Here is a 17,624-nt window from a genome sequence, read left to right as displayed (position 1 = left end):
TTTGGAAATGCCCCTGAGCAGATGGGGAGCAGGAGAAGCTGGAGCATCGTCAGCACAGAGCCCCTGTGTCCCTCCAGAGGCTCCTGTCAGGCCTGGGATAATAATTCCCGTCTCCTCTGATGTTTTATGGGCCTGAAATTGTGCTTAAAACCATAAAGCAGCCCTGGGAGTCTTGGCAGGGCGGAGAGCGGCGAGAGATGGGGAATGTCTGCATCCCATTACTGGTGTCACTGACCCTGTCCCAGGGCTCTGCCTGCTCCCAATCCCTCTGTCACTTCCCCCTAGCCCCCAGCCCCGATAATTCGCTCCGACGTGGCCGCGGCCCCGCGAGGTTTTCAGCAGCAGTGGGGAAACCTCAGGGTCTTTGATTCAGGCGCTCCCAGCAGCTCCCAGTTAGCCTGGTGCTGGTTTGGAGTGCTGCTGTGGGAGCCACATCAAACCCAGGCAGAAATTCCCACTTCCAGGGCTGTGATAAGGGCTGGAGCTGCTGCAACTCCACAAACTTTCGGGACATTTATCACGGCAGGATTATTGGAGCCAGACTACTGTCAGGATAAATAAAACATGTTCCCCAGTGCAGCTCTAATTATGATTTTTAGCCAGTTGTGTAATGTGCAGAACTTTATTTACAATAAATCTTCCAGTTGCTCGCCCAAATGAATGGGATTTCATCACCGGTGGCTGGAGGAGCAGGAAAAGTGGATGTGGCTGGAGGAATTCACAGGCTGGGGGTGTTGGCACGTCGGGAGAGGGAGGGAGCAGAGCTGGCTGCTCTGCTCGGCTCCCCTGGGTTCCACCTGTGTGGTTAATAAAGGTTCTGGAGGTCTTGGGGTCCCCGGGATGAGGGGGGAGAGGAGGACTCCAAGTTCTCTGAAGGCTGATTTATTTTATTATTATGTATTATGATATATATTATATCTATTATGACATATATAATATAATGTAATATCTTGTAATATAATGTAATATATTGTAATATAATATAATGCAATATAACATAATATAATATAATATAATATAATATAATATAATATAATATAATATAATATAATATAATATAATATAATATAATATAATATAATATATAATAATTATATTATATTATAATATTGTATTAAATTATTATATCAATATAATAATATTGTAATATATTATACATTATATAATAGATAATATATATTAAATAATTATTATTTTATATTATATTGTAAAATATTATAATGTAACATTATATAATATTATTATAATATAATATATAATATTATATAGTATCATATTATAGTATTTTATATAATATAATATATTATTATATATCATATTATATCATACCATATAATATCATATATAATATATATTATATTATATTATATTATATTATATTATATTATATTATATTATATTATATAGTATAATATAATATAATGTAATATAATGTAATATAATATTATATAATATTTATTATAATTTATTATATTTTATTTTATTATACTATTATATTTATTATATCATATCATATATAATTTTATATCATATCATATTCTATTATATGAAGATGCTATACTAAAACTACACTAAAGAAAGAGAAAGGAGACATCAGAAGTCTGGACAAGAATGATAAAAACCCGTGACAGACTCAGAGCCTGACCCAGCTGGCTGTGATTGGCCACTAATTAAAACCAATTCCCATGCTGGGTGAGCAATTCTCCAAATCACATTCCAGAGCAGCAAAACAGGGAGAAGCTGAAGCTTCTCATCTTGCCAGGAGGCGAGATCTGGCGAGGGGATTTTTCAGAGGACGTGCTGGTGACAGACCTGGGGGCCCAGAAATGTCCCCAGACATCCCCCGAGGTGCTGGTGCTGAGGGGGCACAGCAGCATCCCGCAGCCTGCACAACTCCTGTTTCTCATTTTCTCATTCCCAGCTCCTCTCTGAGCTCCAGGAACAGGCACTTCTTCTTTTTGGCACTCCTCTGTTCCTAACTCAGCTCCGGGGAGGAGTTCCAGCTTTCATTTGTGGGGCAGGTACGTTTCTGACTGCTCCAACCCAGAAAATCAGCACAAAATGGGATTTTCTGCTGGGAAACAGCTGCTGCTTGAGCTGCACCCAAAATCCCCATCCCAAAATCAGCCCCAGAGCTTCAGGAAGAGGCTGAGGAGGAAGAGGAGGGTGACAGCTCCCACCCCTGAGTGTCCAAGGCTGGGCTGGAGGGGCTTGGAGCAACCTGGGGTAGTGGAAGGTGCCCCCCCAGATGATTTTTACCCAAGCCACACCACTCTGGGATCCTCTGGAAGCAGAAAAGCTGCCAGGGCAAAAGTTTTCAGAAGGTTTTACAAGCTGGAGGGAGAAATCAAAGCTTCTTGGCTGGGTCCCTGAGGCTTTGCAGTTGCTCTTTCACACCCAGGCCCCTGTAATTAGCTCAGACTGGTTTATATGGCTTCTTAAGAAATGAAAATCTCTTTTTTTCGGGGGGTTTGTTTGTGCAGGCCACCAGCCCAGCCTGCTGCTGGCTGCCCCTCAACCCAGCTGGAGCCTTTGAAGTCCCAGGGCTGCCACCACATCAGGAGCACCTAAAGCAGAATGGATCCTTTCATATATTTCATCTCCAAACTGCACCAAAAGTGATTTTCTGTGTGGTTAAATGATGTTTGTAACCAGGCTGTTCATCTGGGCCTGCCCGCAGAGCTGGCAATTATTTAGCTTTAAATGCAAAGTTCTTTTCTCTGCTGTGGCCTGGGGTGGTGTTTGATCCTCCTGAGGATGCAGAGTGAGTCCCTCCAGGATCAAGGCTGGCATTCAGCCCCTCCAGGAGCTGAATTTCAGAGGGTTTCCAGCTGGATTGCCCAGGAATGTTTGAATTGCACCGAGGAAGGTTGCCCTGGGGTGCAGGAAACGTGCCTGGGCTGTTCCTTTTTGCAGCATTTGGGGTTTGCAGGTGAGGGGGAGGCTGCCAAAAGCCTGAGCTCGGGCTTTCTGAGGGGGAAAATCGGAGTTTTTCCAGTTTTCCCCATGGAAAAGGGGCAGGGTTAACCCCGGGATGGGCAGAGGTGCCCTCTGTGTGTCAGCCCTGAGTCCCGGGGGGTCAGAGGGACCCTGGCAGGGAATTCAGGAGGGATTTTGGGAAGAAATCTTTCTCTGGGAGGGTCCTGGAATGGAATTCCCCAAGCAGCTGTGGCTGCTCCATCCCTGGAAGTTCCCAAAGGTTGGAGGGAATGGTGCAGGGAGCCGAGCCAGCCTTCTGTGTGAGTGGATTTGGGGGCTCTTGGAGGGGAGAGTGGTTCAGGTGCTTTTATTTGCCCTCCGGAAACGAGGCCATCCCAAATGAAAGAAATTTTCACCAGTTCCAAGTGAAACAAGAGAATGTTTTCCTACTCCAAGCACGGTTTGGAGCCCGGTTCAAAACAACTGGGGACTCTGAGGATATTCTTCTCCGAGGATAATGGGAATGTCAACAGGAACATTAAGTAGGAAGTGTGAAAGATCCAAATCTTTGTGTCTGCAGGCAGAAAAAAGAGAGGAGCAGTCAGCTCATGTGAGGCTGCCCCTGAGCCTCGCACCTTCCTGGGAAAGCTCCGGGAGGAGCTGGGCTTTGTCTGCAGGGGGTTCTGGAGGATGAAACCCGGCGGGAAAAGAGGGAAAAGCGAGCAGCAGCTCCTCACCTGCCCGGGGAGGAACATTTCTGGCAGCTGTGGCCACAGCAGCCCCGGCCCCGGGGGTTCTTTGTGTGCTCCGGAGTCTCAGCGCCCAAAATCTCTTCCCAAGCACGGCTGGGAGGGGTGGGGGGGTCCCAGAGTGGACAGGGGCAGTTCTGGTGAGAAGGGGGGTTCAGGTGAGGTGGAGCAGTTCTGGGGAGATGGAGCCCTTCAGGTGAGAAGGAGCAGTTCAGGTGAGATGGGGCAGTTCAGGTGAGGTGAGGTGGAGCCAGTCAGGTGCGATGAAGCAGCTCAGTTCAGGTGAGATGGAGCAGTTCAGGTGAGGTGGAGCCATTCAGGTGAGAAGGAGCAGTTCAGGTGAGATGGAGCAGTTCAGGTGAGATGGAGCAGTTCAGGTGAGGTGGAGCCATTCAGGTGAGAAGGAGCAGTTCAGGTGAGATGGAGCCATTCAGGTGCAATGGAGCAGTTCAGGTGAGATGGAGCCATTCAGGTGCAATGGAGCAGTTCAGGTGAGGTGGAGCAGTTCAGGTGAGGTGAGATGGAGCCATTCAGGTGAGAAGGGACAGCTCAGTTCAGGTGAGAAGGGACAGCTCAGTTCAGGTGAGAAGGGGCAGCTCAGTTCAGGTGAGATGGAGCCATTCAGGTGCGATGGGGCAGCTCAGTTCAGGTGAGATGGGGCAGCTCAGTTCAGGTGAGATGGGGCTCAGACGCGGCCCCAGATGTGCTCGAGGTGAGGCAGGAGGCAGAAATGCCCCTCGGCCCTGTCCAAGGAATGGCACAATTCCCTGGGGACAGGAGGAGTCCTGTCCCCCCAGGAGCCTCTCCCTGCCCTCACCCCGACCCGCAGGGGCACAGCCACCCCCAAACCTGGGGCTCGGAGTGCCTGGGATGTTCCAGCAGCCCCGAATTAGAGAAGTTTGTGCTGCAAACCCGGCTATTTTCAGGAAGCAGACTCCAGGTTCACGCTGGAATTCGATCTGATAAAGCTGCACGGGGAAACCATGAGAATTGAGGGAGGTTTTTAGGGGAGGAAGCTGCAGCCCCCTCCCCTCGCCTCCATCTGCATTCCTTCCCAGGGAGCAGGAGCGGAGATCCCATCTCAGGAGATCCAAAAGGGGAGAATTTATCAAGCTCCATCTCAGGCACTTCATCTTGGAGCTGGAGCAGAGGCAGAGTGGCAGCTGGGGCTGGAGATGTTTGATATCAGCACCTTCGGGATGAAATCCAGGACAACAGAACCAATTATTTCTCATTGTCCCGCTCCCCGAGCGAAAACAATGTGGATAATCGGTATCTCCCCGGTAAATCTCGGTGATTGATGTGCTTTTAGCATGACAGGCCAATTGTGCGGGTCATGTGCCGTTCGTGTACACAGCCAGAGGGGATTTTAGGGAAAATGGTGTTTATTCCTGGTGGGAAAGGCGAGGAAGGGCTCGGAGCAACATCTGCCAGGAGGGAGGGAGGAAGGGCTGGTCCTGCCAGGTCTGGATGAGCTTCCCGAGATGGTATCTCAGCTCTGCTGGAAATGTTAAGTGCAAGTTGGCAGGCTGGATTTAGGGCAGGACGTGACTTTGTGGCTAATCCCGAGGCTGGAAGGAGCGCTGAGCCATCCATCAGCGGGATAACTGCGGGACCTGCTGGGAAACGCTGAGAAATAAGTGTTAAAGTGACCGAAGAAGTGCTAAATGAGTGACCAAATAGGTGTTAAAGTGACCAAATAAGTGTTAAAGTGACCAAATAAGTGTTAAAGTGACTGCCCTGGGGTGGGGACTTTCTAAACTCGGGGACAGGTTTAGGAATGAGTTTATTCTGCAGAAGTTTTCCACAAACCAAGCCCGAGGAGTTCCAAACCTCCACACTGCGAGGGATTTTAGGAAACAAAGAAATCGCAACTCCTTGGCTGCAAGTTACCGGATTCTTTATTAATTAACGCTGCACCTTCCACCCGTTAATCCGTTCTCTCTCTTCTCATGTTAATTAGTCCTCGGGCTCAGCTTTTCATCGGGCTGGGGTCCTCGTGCTCCTGATCCCCCTCTGCCCGAGGCTGGCACCGAGACCCAGCACGACAAAGGGACCCGTGGGACGCAGCAGGGGACAAGGGACAACCAGGTGACCACAGCAGGAGGTGACAGCTCCACGGGAAGACCCCCGAGGATGGGATGAAAGCCCAGCTGGTCCTTTTGTGCTTTGAAGCATCTGTGTCGCTGCTAAGCAGGACCCTGTGTCCCCAACCCTGCTCATTATCTGGGAGAATTGTTAATTATTCCTGGCTCCGGTTCACATCCCGGTGCGAATCCCAGCTCTGCTCAGGGCATCCCTCACCTGCGAGGCACAGCCCCATTGCCACCCTGGAGGTATTAAAAGGAAAGAAATCAAAGCGTGGAGGAGAACTCAGGGTGGTTTTTTGCAGTTACAGGTGATTTTTGCACGAAATCCTGATAAACCAAGTCGGGCACCTCCTGGGTTTCCCTCATTCCAGTGAAGTGGGAGCATCACTAAAGTCGATTTTCCAGCAGGAGAGCGAGCAGCCACCACGGAGGGACCGGGACAGAGACAGAGATGGGACAGAGAAGGGGACAAGGACAGAGGGACAGGGACAGAGGGACAGGGGTGGAACAGAGAAGGGGACAGGGACAAGGAGAGGGACAGGGATGGGATTGGGACTGAGGCAGGGACAAGGATGGAGACAGGGACGGATATAGGGACGGGGACAGGAACAAGGTCCGGGATCGGGATTAGGACAGACCCAAGAATAGGGGCAGGGACTGGGATGGGAGCAGAGACAGGGATGGGGATAGGATCGGGGACAGGACCGGGGATGGGGACCGGACCGGGATCGGGACAGGAACGGGGATGGGGACAGAATTAGGATCGGGGACAGGAGCGGGATGGGGACAGGAGCGGGATGGGGACAGGAGCGGGATGGGGGCCGGACCGGGGATGGGGACAGAATTAGGATCGGGGACAGGAGCGGGATGGGGACAGGAGCGGGATGGGGACAGGAGCGGGATGGGGGCCGGACCGGGGATGGGGACAGAATTAGGATCGGGGACAGGACCGGGATGGGGACAGAATTAGGATCGGGGACAGGGCCGGGATGGGGACAGGGCCGGGATGGGGACAGGACCAGAACCGGGACCGGGTCCGGACCGGGCCCCGCGCGCGCCCCCGCCCCGGGGGAAGCCCCGGCCCCGCGCACGCGCGCGCGCGCGCCCCCGCCCGCGCCGTCCCTCCCGCGCGCGCCCGGCCCCGCGCATGCGCAACCTCCGCCCCCTCACCGCCCCCTCCCGCCCCGCCGCCGCCGCCGCGCAGGCGCCCTGCGGCCGCCCCCCCTCCCTGGGCCGGCGCATGCGCGTCGCCCCCCCTCGGCCGCGGGGAGGGGGATGCGGACGGGGGAAGATGGCGGCCTCGAACAACCCGCGGAAATTCAGCGAGAAGATCGCGCTGCACAACCAGAAGCAGGCGGAGGAGACGGCGGCCTTCGAGGAGGTCATGAAGGACCTGAGCCTGACCCGCGCGCACCGGGTGAGCCTCGGCGCCGCCGCCCCCGGCTGAGGCGGGCGGGGGGGCTGTGAGGGGCGGCGCCCCCCCCGCGGAGCCCCTCGGGCCGGGGGCAGCGGCGGCGCGCGGCGGGCGGGGCGGGCAGCGCCCCCTGGCGGGGGCGGGCGGTGCCCGCGGGGTGGGGGGGGGAGGCCCCCTCAGCCCCCCCGCCTCACGGCCCCCGTTTCCCCCCACCCCCGGTTTCGCGGCACCGGGCCCGGCCCGCGCCGCCCACCGGGCCCGCAGCATCCTCCGGAGACCGACACCTGCCGCGGGGGGAGGCCCCGGTGCCGCCCGCCGGAGGGTCGGGGCAGCGGCATCACGGCACGGCCGGAGCGGGCCCGGCGGGGAGGGGGCTGCGCTGGGCCGGGCCGAGGCGGGGGCAGCCCCGTGTCCCCTGCGAGGGGGCTGAGGGGGGTCCCGGTTCCTCACACCGGGACAGGCCCCAGCGCGAAGGGAGGGAGATCCCGGATGCTTCGCCGGTGTCTGAGGGGAGATCCCAATTGCATCAGCCCGGGACGGGCCCGGCTCTGAGGGGGACCCCGGTTCCTCCGGCTCTGAGGGGAACCCCGGTTCCTCCGGCTCTGAGGGGGACCCCGGTTCCTCCCGCCCCGCCTGGAGGGATCCCTAGAGCCCGGCACAGGCCGGGGGCTGCGCTTCGCTCGCAGCTCCGAGCAGGTGTCGCGGTTTCTTCGCTGGAGTGTGCGGTGGGCTCCTGGCTCCTGAGCCGGGGCAGACGCGGGCTGGGGTCCCTCAGAGCCCCCCGGAGCATCCCCCGCTGCTCCGGGTGTGCGGCGGGAGCTGCCGGGCTCGCCGTGGCCGGTGTTGTTCCCGTTACACTCCGGTTGTCGTAGGTGCGAATTGCTGCACTTCCAAAGCCTCCCTTGGCTGGTGATGTCTCTGCAAAGCCCATCAGCAGAAATTCCCGGCATAACCAATGCGCTTTCCGGGCACGAGGTGCCTTTCCTGGTCCAGATTCAGGGATGTCGGGGCTGTTCTGTTCTTGTCTCACCTGCTTGTGTCAGTGTTTTGTTTTTAACTGCTTCACGAAAATTTACGAGCCTGTTTGCGGCGGAAGCTTTGCAAGAACAACAGAACACACGGTTGGATTTGCAGGAAAAGGTTCCCTTTTATTCCTCTGTGTCAGGAGAGGGTAAATATTTGTTTTGAATTGGTGGTGCTGCTGGCTGGATGGAAAGGAAAGGCACCTGCCTGGGAAGGTGTGGGGCTGGAGCTCATGCTCACCTGGATGTTGGATGTTCCTGCTGGAGTTGGTTGGCACAGAGTGAGGATAATTTGGAGGCGTTTGTAGTCACTGGAATCATCTTGTGTGGCCCAGTATCCCGGGGTTTTGCCTTCAGTGGTCAGTCCTTGCTGCCACTCCAGAGCTGGGTGCTCCTGAGGGACTTCTTGCAATTGCAATTACAGGTTGTCCTTCAATTAACTCACACGTTGAGCTCTCACCTTCTGCAGGAGGAGTCAGAATCCAGATTCATTTCTCCTGAATCCCATTTAATTTTCTCCCAAATCTGAGCGCTCCTAACCCAGGTTTTACTCTTGGAAACCCATCACACTTTCAAGAACCGGGTTTTGAGGAAAGAACCCAAGATGAATAACTTTTCTGAGCATTCTGGGTACTGAAGTGATGGAAACACTGACCAGAGAGCTGAGTAAAATGTCTCCTTTGTAGACTTTTTCTTTCAAATTCCATGATTTCATCGGGGTTTAAAATGCAGCATAAAAGCAAAAAGGGGTTAAGCACAACTTTGCTGTTTGCTCTCATTTTCATTTGGCAGGCAGCACGTTGCTGTCAGTTTGAAAACGCCTTACTCAGTTGGTGGAAGCAGCCCAAAATTTCTGTTGCCTTTTCATTATTAGTAATTGTCTTTTTGCAATGTTTACCATCTTGTCTGCTTTATTGTTGGTTACTGCTCAGAGCAGAGGCAGAAATTCTGAACTTCCTTTCTGCCGTGGTCATCTTCCACCTATTTACCACGTTGGATCCATTTTTAAGTTCTGATCCACCCCCTCCAAAGGAAAAAACAAACCCCAAATCATTTGAGAAAGAAGGGAACGGAGGGTTTCCCTGTGGTGTGGAGCAGCAGTGCTGTTTGCAGCTGGCACGGTGGATTTTTGGCATTTCAGCTCAGCTGGGAGGCGCAGACCTTGCGCAGAGCGGAGGTGGGTGGTCGATGGAAGCTCTGGAGCTGCTTAATTGTCTTGTGAGTGGGACCTTGGTGTTCATAATCCAGAGCTTTCTGCCAGTCCCATAGTAACAAAGTGGGTGAGGACAGGAGAGGGGGAGTTGGTATTTTTTTTTTCTCTGTGACATTGACTCCTGTTTTTTGTTTGTGGCTCTCCTCCTTCCCTTTTTTTTCTTTTCTCTAAGGTTTGGTATTTCAGGACTGCGCTGATTTCTGGGCTTGTTTACCAGGGCTTGTCTCAATTTCTCAGCCCAGGGATGCTTTGATGCAGCTATTTACTCATCCAGGGTTGTTGCTGCCCTTTCAAATTGTAATTAACCAAAAAATTACCGTGCAGACACTGTTGAGCCCTTCAATGTGTGACTATTGAAATTCTAAAACATGTAAGATTTTTAAAGACAATTTGTGACCTGCATTTTGAGCGTTGTTCTTGTTGGAGATTTTCTCAAGTTTCCAGAATTGCGTTTTTAATTTTAATATTCACTTAAAATCACTTAATTTTGAGGGCTTTCAGCCAGAGCTGTGTTTGAGCTCCCTCTGATGGGCCTTGCAGTCTTACCTTGGAAAAAAAGACCCCCCCAAACTCCCAAAAGCTGCCAGTGGGTGCTGTCTCCCAGCCCCACCTGCCCTGGAACAAACCCAGGGAATTAAACCCAGCTTAATGGTGATGGTTGGAGACACTGTGCAAATTTTCCTCACCCTTTGCTTGTGGATTTTTAGGTGTTATCCAAAGTTCTGCCTGGCTTTTGTTGAGTTCCTGAAAACCATGTGAAGTGAAAAGTTGGTGTTTATATTTTAAACTGTGGTAGTTTAATTTAGTCAAGTGGAATATGTTGTAATAGCATAGATGTGATTTTTATTCGAAATAAAAATGAAGTAAACCCCCACAGTTTGTGATGGAGTGTGTGTCAAACCCACACACATCCCCCTGCCACAAAATTTGTACTCAAAAATGAGGCACTCAGTGGTTTTCTGGTTCCTGTAGAGGAGATCAAAATGTCTCTTTGTACATCCCCAGCTCAGCATTGGATGTAGATAATATGCAAAACAGTATTTAAAAGCTTAGTTAAATCAGGAATGCTAATCTGCTTTTAAAAATGAGAAGCACTGATGATGATGATGATGATACAGAGCTGCAGTGGTTCCTGATGTCTTCAGCAGGTTTTTATTAACTAATGTGATACAAAAGAAATTCCTGATGATGTAAGAGTGGTTTTGAATGTCTGAGAGATATTAAAGAAATGCATCAAAATCAGGACTGAGCCCTCCTAGCTCAGAGATTGATGCTTCCACCTGGCAGCTCAGCTTAAAAGTGAGTTTCTCTCAAACACAAATGTGGATTTTTCAAGCTCTAGGGGTGTTATTTCTTCATTAACTTTCCCATAGTTTGCACCCTGAGTTTGCACATTTCCAGACCAAGAAATGAGTGCTCTGGGCTTCATCTGTGCTCACCCTCTGGTGAATTTGCTTCTCTGATGAGTCCCAGGATCACTGAGGTTGGAAACCCCTCCCAGCCCAACCTGTCCCCACCCAGTGTCACCTCCAGCCCTGGGGACTCCAGCCCCCCGGGCACCTTCTCCTTGCAGCAGTTCCTGCTGCTGTCCAGCCTGGGTAGCTCCAGGCCGTTCCTCTTGTCCGGAGCAGGGACTTTGGAGTGCCCAGAGGTGCTCCAGGTGCCACCACCTCGGGCTGTGGCATCACAGGCTGGCTGAGCCAGCAGTGCCCTTCATTCTTTGAAAGAATGTTTGCAGATCAGCAGGGTGAGAGGCAGAGGGGACCTGCCAGGGCACAAAGAATCTCTGTTCTTGTGCAACCCTTGGCTTCCCTCAGCCTGCCTGAGCTGTCCAAGGTAAACACAGCTCTGCTGTGCCATCCTGGGAAACTGCACTGGGCAGGACAAGCTTTCTTCTGGCAAACCCAGGCAGCTTTTGTTCGATTTTTATTTATTATTTTTTTTTTTAAGGAGACAATGACTTTTTTACTGATTGTCCCATCACTCCCACACAGCGCAGCTGCTGCTGGACAAAGTCTGTCTGTGTGCAGTGGCCAAATCCCTGGGTGTTAATGATGTAGCAAAGCTGGGAAGGCTCTGGGAGCACGTGAGGCTGAATTGTACAACTGCTGCATTTTGGGTGTTTGGTTGTAATTCTCAGGGTGAACATGTGGGACTCAGCTCCGGCTGCTGCGCTTGGGTTTTATTTAGCATCAGCACTGGGTGGTAATTTGCATTTATAGAAGGTGCTCATTTAGGAAGAGAATTTGTTCTCGAGGTGAGGTACAGTCAGTTCTTCCAGTCCTTTGGCGTTGATTTGGGGTTTTCCCCTCCAAACGAGCTGCAGAGGGGAGCTGAGCCTGTGGTCACACTGACAAGGGGGAGGTGTGGGTACTGGATCTCTTGGTTTACCAGTCAGAAATTGAAATTTGTGGTGCAGTCTTTGAGTTCCAGCTGTGACTGTAGCAGTGCCAGAGGTGCCAAAGGCCTCGGGACAGGAGGGGCTGCTGCTGAGTTAATCTGAGTTCTGTGCTGGCCAGGGCTGAAGGGGGAGCTCTGGGTGATCTCTGTGTGAGTAAAACACCACCCCACAAAACACAGGCACAGGAATTGTGCTCAAAGTCCTTTTCAAGAGTATTTGGTGTTGACAGATGATTTTAGTAGCAGTGTGGCCTGAGGGTGAGCTATCTTCAGGATCTGTGAGGTGGAATGGAAAAGGAGCTGTTCCTCCCAGCACAGAGGAAAAGGAGGGGAAACCCCAGGGCCTGGAAAGCCCAGAGTGTGGTTGTGGTTGTGTGAGGACGTGGGCTTGGGAACCATTTTTGGTTTTCTCCATCAGGTTGGTTCTTATCAAATTTTTTACACACTAAACTGCATTTTTATTTTTCTAACTATCTCAGAAACAACGTTTATTGAAATCCCCCTGCTCCTCTCACTGACACTTTGTTGTCCATTTTATAATCAATTTATCAATGCCATTGATTTTGGTTCAGCAGCACTTCCTGCACTTTAGGAATATCAAAGCCCTGACTCTGCTGAGGCAGCAGCACCAGGCACATTTCAGTGAGTTTCCCCTCCTGTGTTCAGTCCAACGTGTGGCTACAGCAGGGATGGACCAGATTAACCAAACCCATGGGTTTGGGGCTTCTGGGGGAGATTTAACCCAGATTCCTGCACTCTGTGAATTTCTGTAAGAAATCCCTCCCTGTGAGGGTGGGGAGGCCCTGGCAGGGCTCGCTCAGATAAGTTGTGGATTTCCCATCCCTGGAAATGTCCAAGGCAGGGGCTTGCAGCAGCCTGGGGTGGTGGAAGGTGTCCCTGCCCGTGGCCAAGGTGGAATTTGATGGTTTTAGGGTCCTTCCAGCCCAAACCAGTCTGGGATTCTGTGAGATTGCCGAGTGTCATCAAGCCCTTTCATTGTCATGGTAATCAAACAGCAATTTGGCAAAAACCAGACATCCTCTCAAAAATGATCAATAGGGATTTAACCAAAACATATTAAAGGCTAAATATTTATCTGTGTTCTCATTATCCATCTGTGATTGCAAAGGAACATTTTCTTGAGCAGTGGAAGGGCAGTTTGGGCCATGGCCCCGACAGCATCGATCACTCCCTAATGCTCTGTCCCACACTGGCATCGATATTTTTGTGCCTAATGCAGGATCTGAAACTCAAGTAGACTTCTGGGCACTTTCCAGCAAATACAAGGCTGTATCTTGGGGAAAAAAAAGTAAAGGAAATAAGCTTTTCTGGGTTAAAACCATCCCTGGTTGTGCTGGCTGGAATCCTGCCCTGGTGTTTCTGTAGCTGTGCTGGAGGAGCTGAGGGGTTCCTGAGGGCTCGGAGTGAGGCAGTGAACAGCAGCAAATTCCACATCAGGGGGGTTCTTTGGGACCAGGGTTCATTTGGTGACACTGACCTCGCTGCTGCTTCATTTTTTTATTTTTCTTTTGGTCTCAGCTCCTCACATTTTGTGAAACAAATGTGGTGCCAAAGGCCGTGGTGCCCCATCCCTGGGAGTGTGCAGGGCCAGGCTGGAGCAGCCTGGGGTGGTGGGAATTGTCCCTGCCCGTGGCAGGAGTGGCACTGGATGGTCCTTAATGTCCCTTCCAAGCCAAACCATTGTGGAACTCTGTGAGCTCGAGGTGGCAGCTGCATGTGAGTCTGTGGTATCAGCATCTCTGGAGTTAATATTTCAAATGTTGCTCTGATTTGTTTGAGATGATTTGCATTTTGTGGTGTTGGAATGGAATCCAGGAATGAGGATCTGTGAGGATCTCCAGCAGTGTTTGTGGAGCACTGAGCAGCCCCTCTTGATCATTTGATGTTTTATGTTTTGGTCTGATCTCCTTGGGACTTTCTAAAGTTGTAACCAAGTGTTGATAGCAGCCTTGTTTTGCAAATGATTTCTCAGGAATTGAAAATTTTTCCCCTCATACCAGAACAATCCTTTGCAATCAAACAACACCACCACACACCCACCAAAACCAGCTCTTAAATGATGGAGTGGAGGAGGCTGAAGTGCTGCAGCTTGAGGCTGCAGCAAGAATTCCCCAGCCCTGGCTGAAAGTCTCTGCTTCCCAGGCAGATTTTCTCCAAGTGTCTTTCCCCTCCTTTGCCTGGTCTATCACTTTTCCTGATGATTGGGAAAATCTCCTCTGTGCTCTCCCTGCTGTGCTGCTGCTGGCGGTTTTACTCTGCTTACTTATCACTCCAGAGCAGTGAGATGTGTTAACTGCACGCTGCAGCTCTGTCAGATGAATTTTCAATTAATTTTGGTACCCAGCTATTACTATTTATGTGAATATTATTTTCCTTGGACGGCCGAGGTCTCGGAGGGGAGGGAATTGGAGCTGATATCCCCAAATAGATGAATTTCCAGGCAGATGGTGATAGCTCCCACCTCAGACAGAGGAGCAGTTGTTGGTGACAGGATGGGGCCTCTTCAGCCTGGGAAGCTGTGCAGGAGATTTTTCCAGCTCTGGAGCCTCAAAGTGGGATTTCAACATCTGTAAGCTGGATTAAAGGAATAAAAAACCTCCCTGGGAGAAGGGAAGGCAGGGATTGTTTCACACCCTGACCTCTCACTTTTTGATTCCTTGCAGAGTCTCAGTGTAGATTGTATTCCTGGCAGCAAGAGGGATAGAGAATATCTGATTTAATATTTATTTAATATCTTAACTATTGCACGAGTTTCCAGCAGGCAGCTCAGATTCAAATGTCTGATCGACCTTCTCCTTGTAATTAGATTTGCCTCTGCTTCAGGGAGATGATTGTGCTGAACGAGCCTTTTGCATTCGAAGAATTTGGACTCTGATGATGGTTTGGATATTTTTGATACCTGAAGGGTTGGCTGATGCCACATTTTCAAGCCACAAACAATTTTCTGTAGCTTTTGGCCACTCTGAGGGCAGAGGGAGGTGGCCCTGAACCCCAGAGAGTGCAAGCATGCCCTGCTTGGCTCCTAATTTCTGAAACTTGTCGGGTTACATAACTGAATTTTCATTCTTTAGCTAAAAATAAAAAATGGAACATAAAAGCTATTTTCATCTTACTTAATGAGGGCATCTCTGCTTTTATTTCAGCTTTTCTGAGGCATTTCAATAGAGGAATGGGGATGGTTGAGGAGCTTTTTGTTGAAGCTGGACGATTGTTTCCCGGTGTTCTCCATCAGATCCCTGCTCAGAAGGAATATTTGCTTTAAGAAAAGAGGGTCCCTTTTAACTCAGCCTTTTCTGCCAGAAATTTAGGTTGGTTTGTAGTAATGAGTGCAGTGTTGCACCTCAGCTGTGTGGGGTAGGGCTGTGTCTCTGCTTTTTGGGGTTCCTTTCTGGGTTTGCTTTGTCTCCTGCTCTCCACGAGTGCCCAGAGTTTGATGATTACAAAGTGATCCTTACCTCCCAATTCTCTGCACCATTCATTGTTAGCTAATAACACTCACCAAAAAATAAACAAAATTTCGAGAGTGTCGAGCTCCATCTAAATAGAACCAAGAAGAATTCTTTCCTTTCTGGATATCAAACAACAAACCAGCTCCTCTGCTTTCTGCCGAATTATCAGCAGCATCCACGCCTGCCTCTCCCTGCAAGGCTGGCAGGGAAGGAGGGTGCCACTCTGGGAGCTGCCAGGGGCTGGGGTTTGTTTTGCAGAGCTCTCAGATCAGGTTTGGTGCCTGTTGTAGCTTTGCTTGGCTCCCTGCCCGGCGATAGAGCACAACTCGGAAGAATAGTCACTATTTTAAGGCTCCAGTTTGCTGTATCCTGTTTTTGCTGCTCAGTTGTGACTGTGAAGTTTTAAACAGTAAACCTTTGTTCACCAGAAATAGCCAAGTGTTTTTAAACACCGAGTCACAGCCTGTGCATTGAGTTGAATTCTTTATTATGGTGGCTTTGTTTATTTCTTTAAATCCTGCAAGGTGTGCTCCTAATGAGTCTTTGCCCTCGACCACCCAATGGTTCATATTCATTCATTTTGGGGAGAAAAAGGCAGTTTTTCTCTGTTTTCACTGTTCAGAGATTAGAAAAGAAATAAAGAATAAAAAATAATCACAGCATTAAATGCTGTTACCTCCTCTCTGCCCTCCTCTTTCTCTGGGTTCACAAGGAAAAAATATTTATCTTGTGAAAAAAATTGTCTTTTTCTCATAAAAAAAATAATTCTTGTTCAGAAAAAAAAAGGATTTTTGTGCAGTGTGGATTTTGGAGGTTGTAAATAGTGTTGGGGTGTGAGATCTTTCCACTTTGACAGGAATTGGAGGAGGCAGCTGGGGGAGAGCTGCGAGCCTGGGTGATTTTCCAGCCCCGTTTCCTCACGGTTTTATAGCTCAGGCAAGCTGGGGAGCTGCTTGCAGCTCCTGAAGGAGAACCTAATGGGGCCTTGGAATTTGGAGATGACTCATAAGAGGACAAAACAATCCAGTTAAGTGATTTGAGGTCTTAAATAATCTCTTCAACAGGAAGGTGAAGAAAACATGAACTCATGAGTAATAATTGGCTCTCTTGGAGTGCTAAAAGTGCAGAGCTGGGGATGGCCAGGGCTCAGCTGATTCCTGCTCTGCTGATCAATAACATCTCAGCTCTCATGAATGGAATCTGTTGGGCTGGACTGTAATGCTCTTAGCAGAGGATTATTTGGATTGCAGTTCTGAGTTGGGGTTTTTGGGGTGTCCTGTGCATGGCCAGGAGCTGGGCTTGGTCCTGATGGGTCCCTTTTAATTCAGCCTGTTCTGTGATAAATTCATTTTAGCTTGGTCCTGATGGGTCCCTTCTAACTCAGTGTAGTCTGTAATAAATTTATTTTTGGTTGATCCTAATGGGTCCTTTTCAACTCAAACTCTTCTGTGAGAAATTTATTTTAGGCTGTTTTCTGGTGAGTGCAGTGTTGCACCTCAGCTGTGTGGGGTAGGGCTGTGTCTCTGCTTTTTGGGGTTCCTTTCTGGGTTTGCTTTGTCTCCTGCTCTCCACAAGCCACCAAGTACCCAAAGTTTGATGATAACAAAGAAGAAGGGATCCTTGCCTGTCAATTCTCTGCTTCCTGGCCATGCAGCCTGCAAAAAGGAGGGGTTTTAGTCCCAAATCCCAAATTGGGAATGCCTTCCTCAGGTGCTCACAGACTGGAGAGAAGAACTTACTCCATCACCTCCCTCCCCTCTGGCAGAGCACGGAATTTGCAGTTCTGCCCTAATTTTGGAGAGGTTTTGCAGCAGCTGCAGGGGCCTCCTGCAGGTGTTGCAGCCTTTGAGCCCTCAGGATTTTCCTGGGAAGCCACTGGAAGTGCAGGATTGAAGCAGTGCTATCAGGTAACCTTAAAAATAATCCCATTTACAAAGTCTCCAGTCAGCTGCCTCGCTGTGCCCTTCCCTGTGCCTGGCAGTTTTTATTACTCTCACAATAAAAACACCTTTTTCTCAATCCCAGTTTGTTTTTCCATGGAGCTCCTGTTTCATTCCAGGAGATGGAAGAGGAGGATTTTGCTTCCCCTCTGCTCTGTGCTGAGCTGGTGGGAGCTGGAACAATTCCAGGCAGCAGCACAACCCTTTGCTCCTGGTCCTTGGTGGTGTCACCTCCTGCTCTGTTGTTAATTGTTAAAGTTTTGGAGAAAATTTGGTGTTTCAGTGCATTGGGGGTGAAAATTAAATCCCTGAAAACCAAGGCTGGCCTGAGGAAGGAGTTGCTTGGGAAGTGTCTCAGTGGCAGAAACAAAACTGCTGCTCTTTTGTGGCTGCTAAATTCCAAGATA

The 17,624-nt window shown here is 50.1% G+C and overlaps 1 protein-coding gene and 1 long non-coding RNA gene across 11 annotated transcripts in view; both read left to right on the top strand.

Annotated features, from left to right (window-relative positions):
- Positions 1-1,510: 1,510 nt before the first annotated feature.
- On the top strand, positions 1,511-2,724 carry LOC132339656 (uncharacterized). Its single transcript, XR_009489708.1, has 2 exons — positions 1,511-2,021; positions 2,484-2,724. It is a non-coding gene; the product is annotated as an uncharacterized LOC132339656 (long non-coding RNA).
- Positions 2,725-6,951: 4,227 nt separating this feature from the next.
- Positions 6,952-17,624, top strand: part of CRTC1 (CREB regulated transcription coactivator 1) — a 48,160-nt gene continuing 37,487 nt past the window's right edge. For 4 of the 10 annotated variants that reach the window (XM_059870027.1, XM_059870026.1, XM_059870030.1 and 1 more), the window contains exon 1: positions 6,953-7,175. In XM_059870027.1, coding sequence (XP_059726010.1) covers positions 6,999-7,175 — 177 coding nt within the window. In that variant the 5' untranslated portion in view covers positions 6,953-6,998. Of the gene's footprint in view, positions 7,176-8,713; positions 9,372-14,971; positions 15,137-17,624 lie in introns of those variants that run through there. The other 6 variants (XM_059870034.1, XM_059870032.1, XM_059870031.1 and 3 more) reach the window with 5 other exon arrangements.

The sequence above is a fragment of the Haemorhous mexicanus genome, chromosome 29 (assembly GCF_027477595.1).
Source record: "Haemorhous mexicanus isolate bHaeMex1 chromosome 29, bHaeMex1.pri, whole genome shotgun sequence".
Classification (NCBI taxonomy): domain Eukaryota; kingdom Metazoa; phylum Chordata; class Aves; order Passeriformes; family Fringillidae; genus Haemorhous; species Haemorhous mexicanus.
The sequence above is the reverse complement of the archived record's forward strand: the minus strand, read 5'-3'. Positions and strand labels throughout refer to the sequence as shown.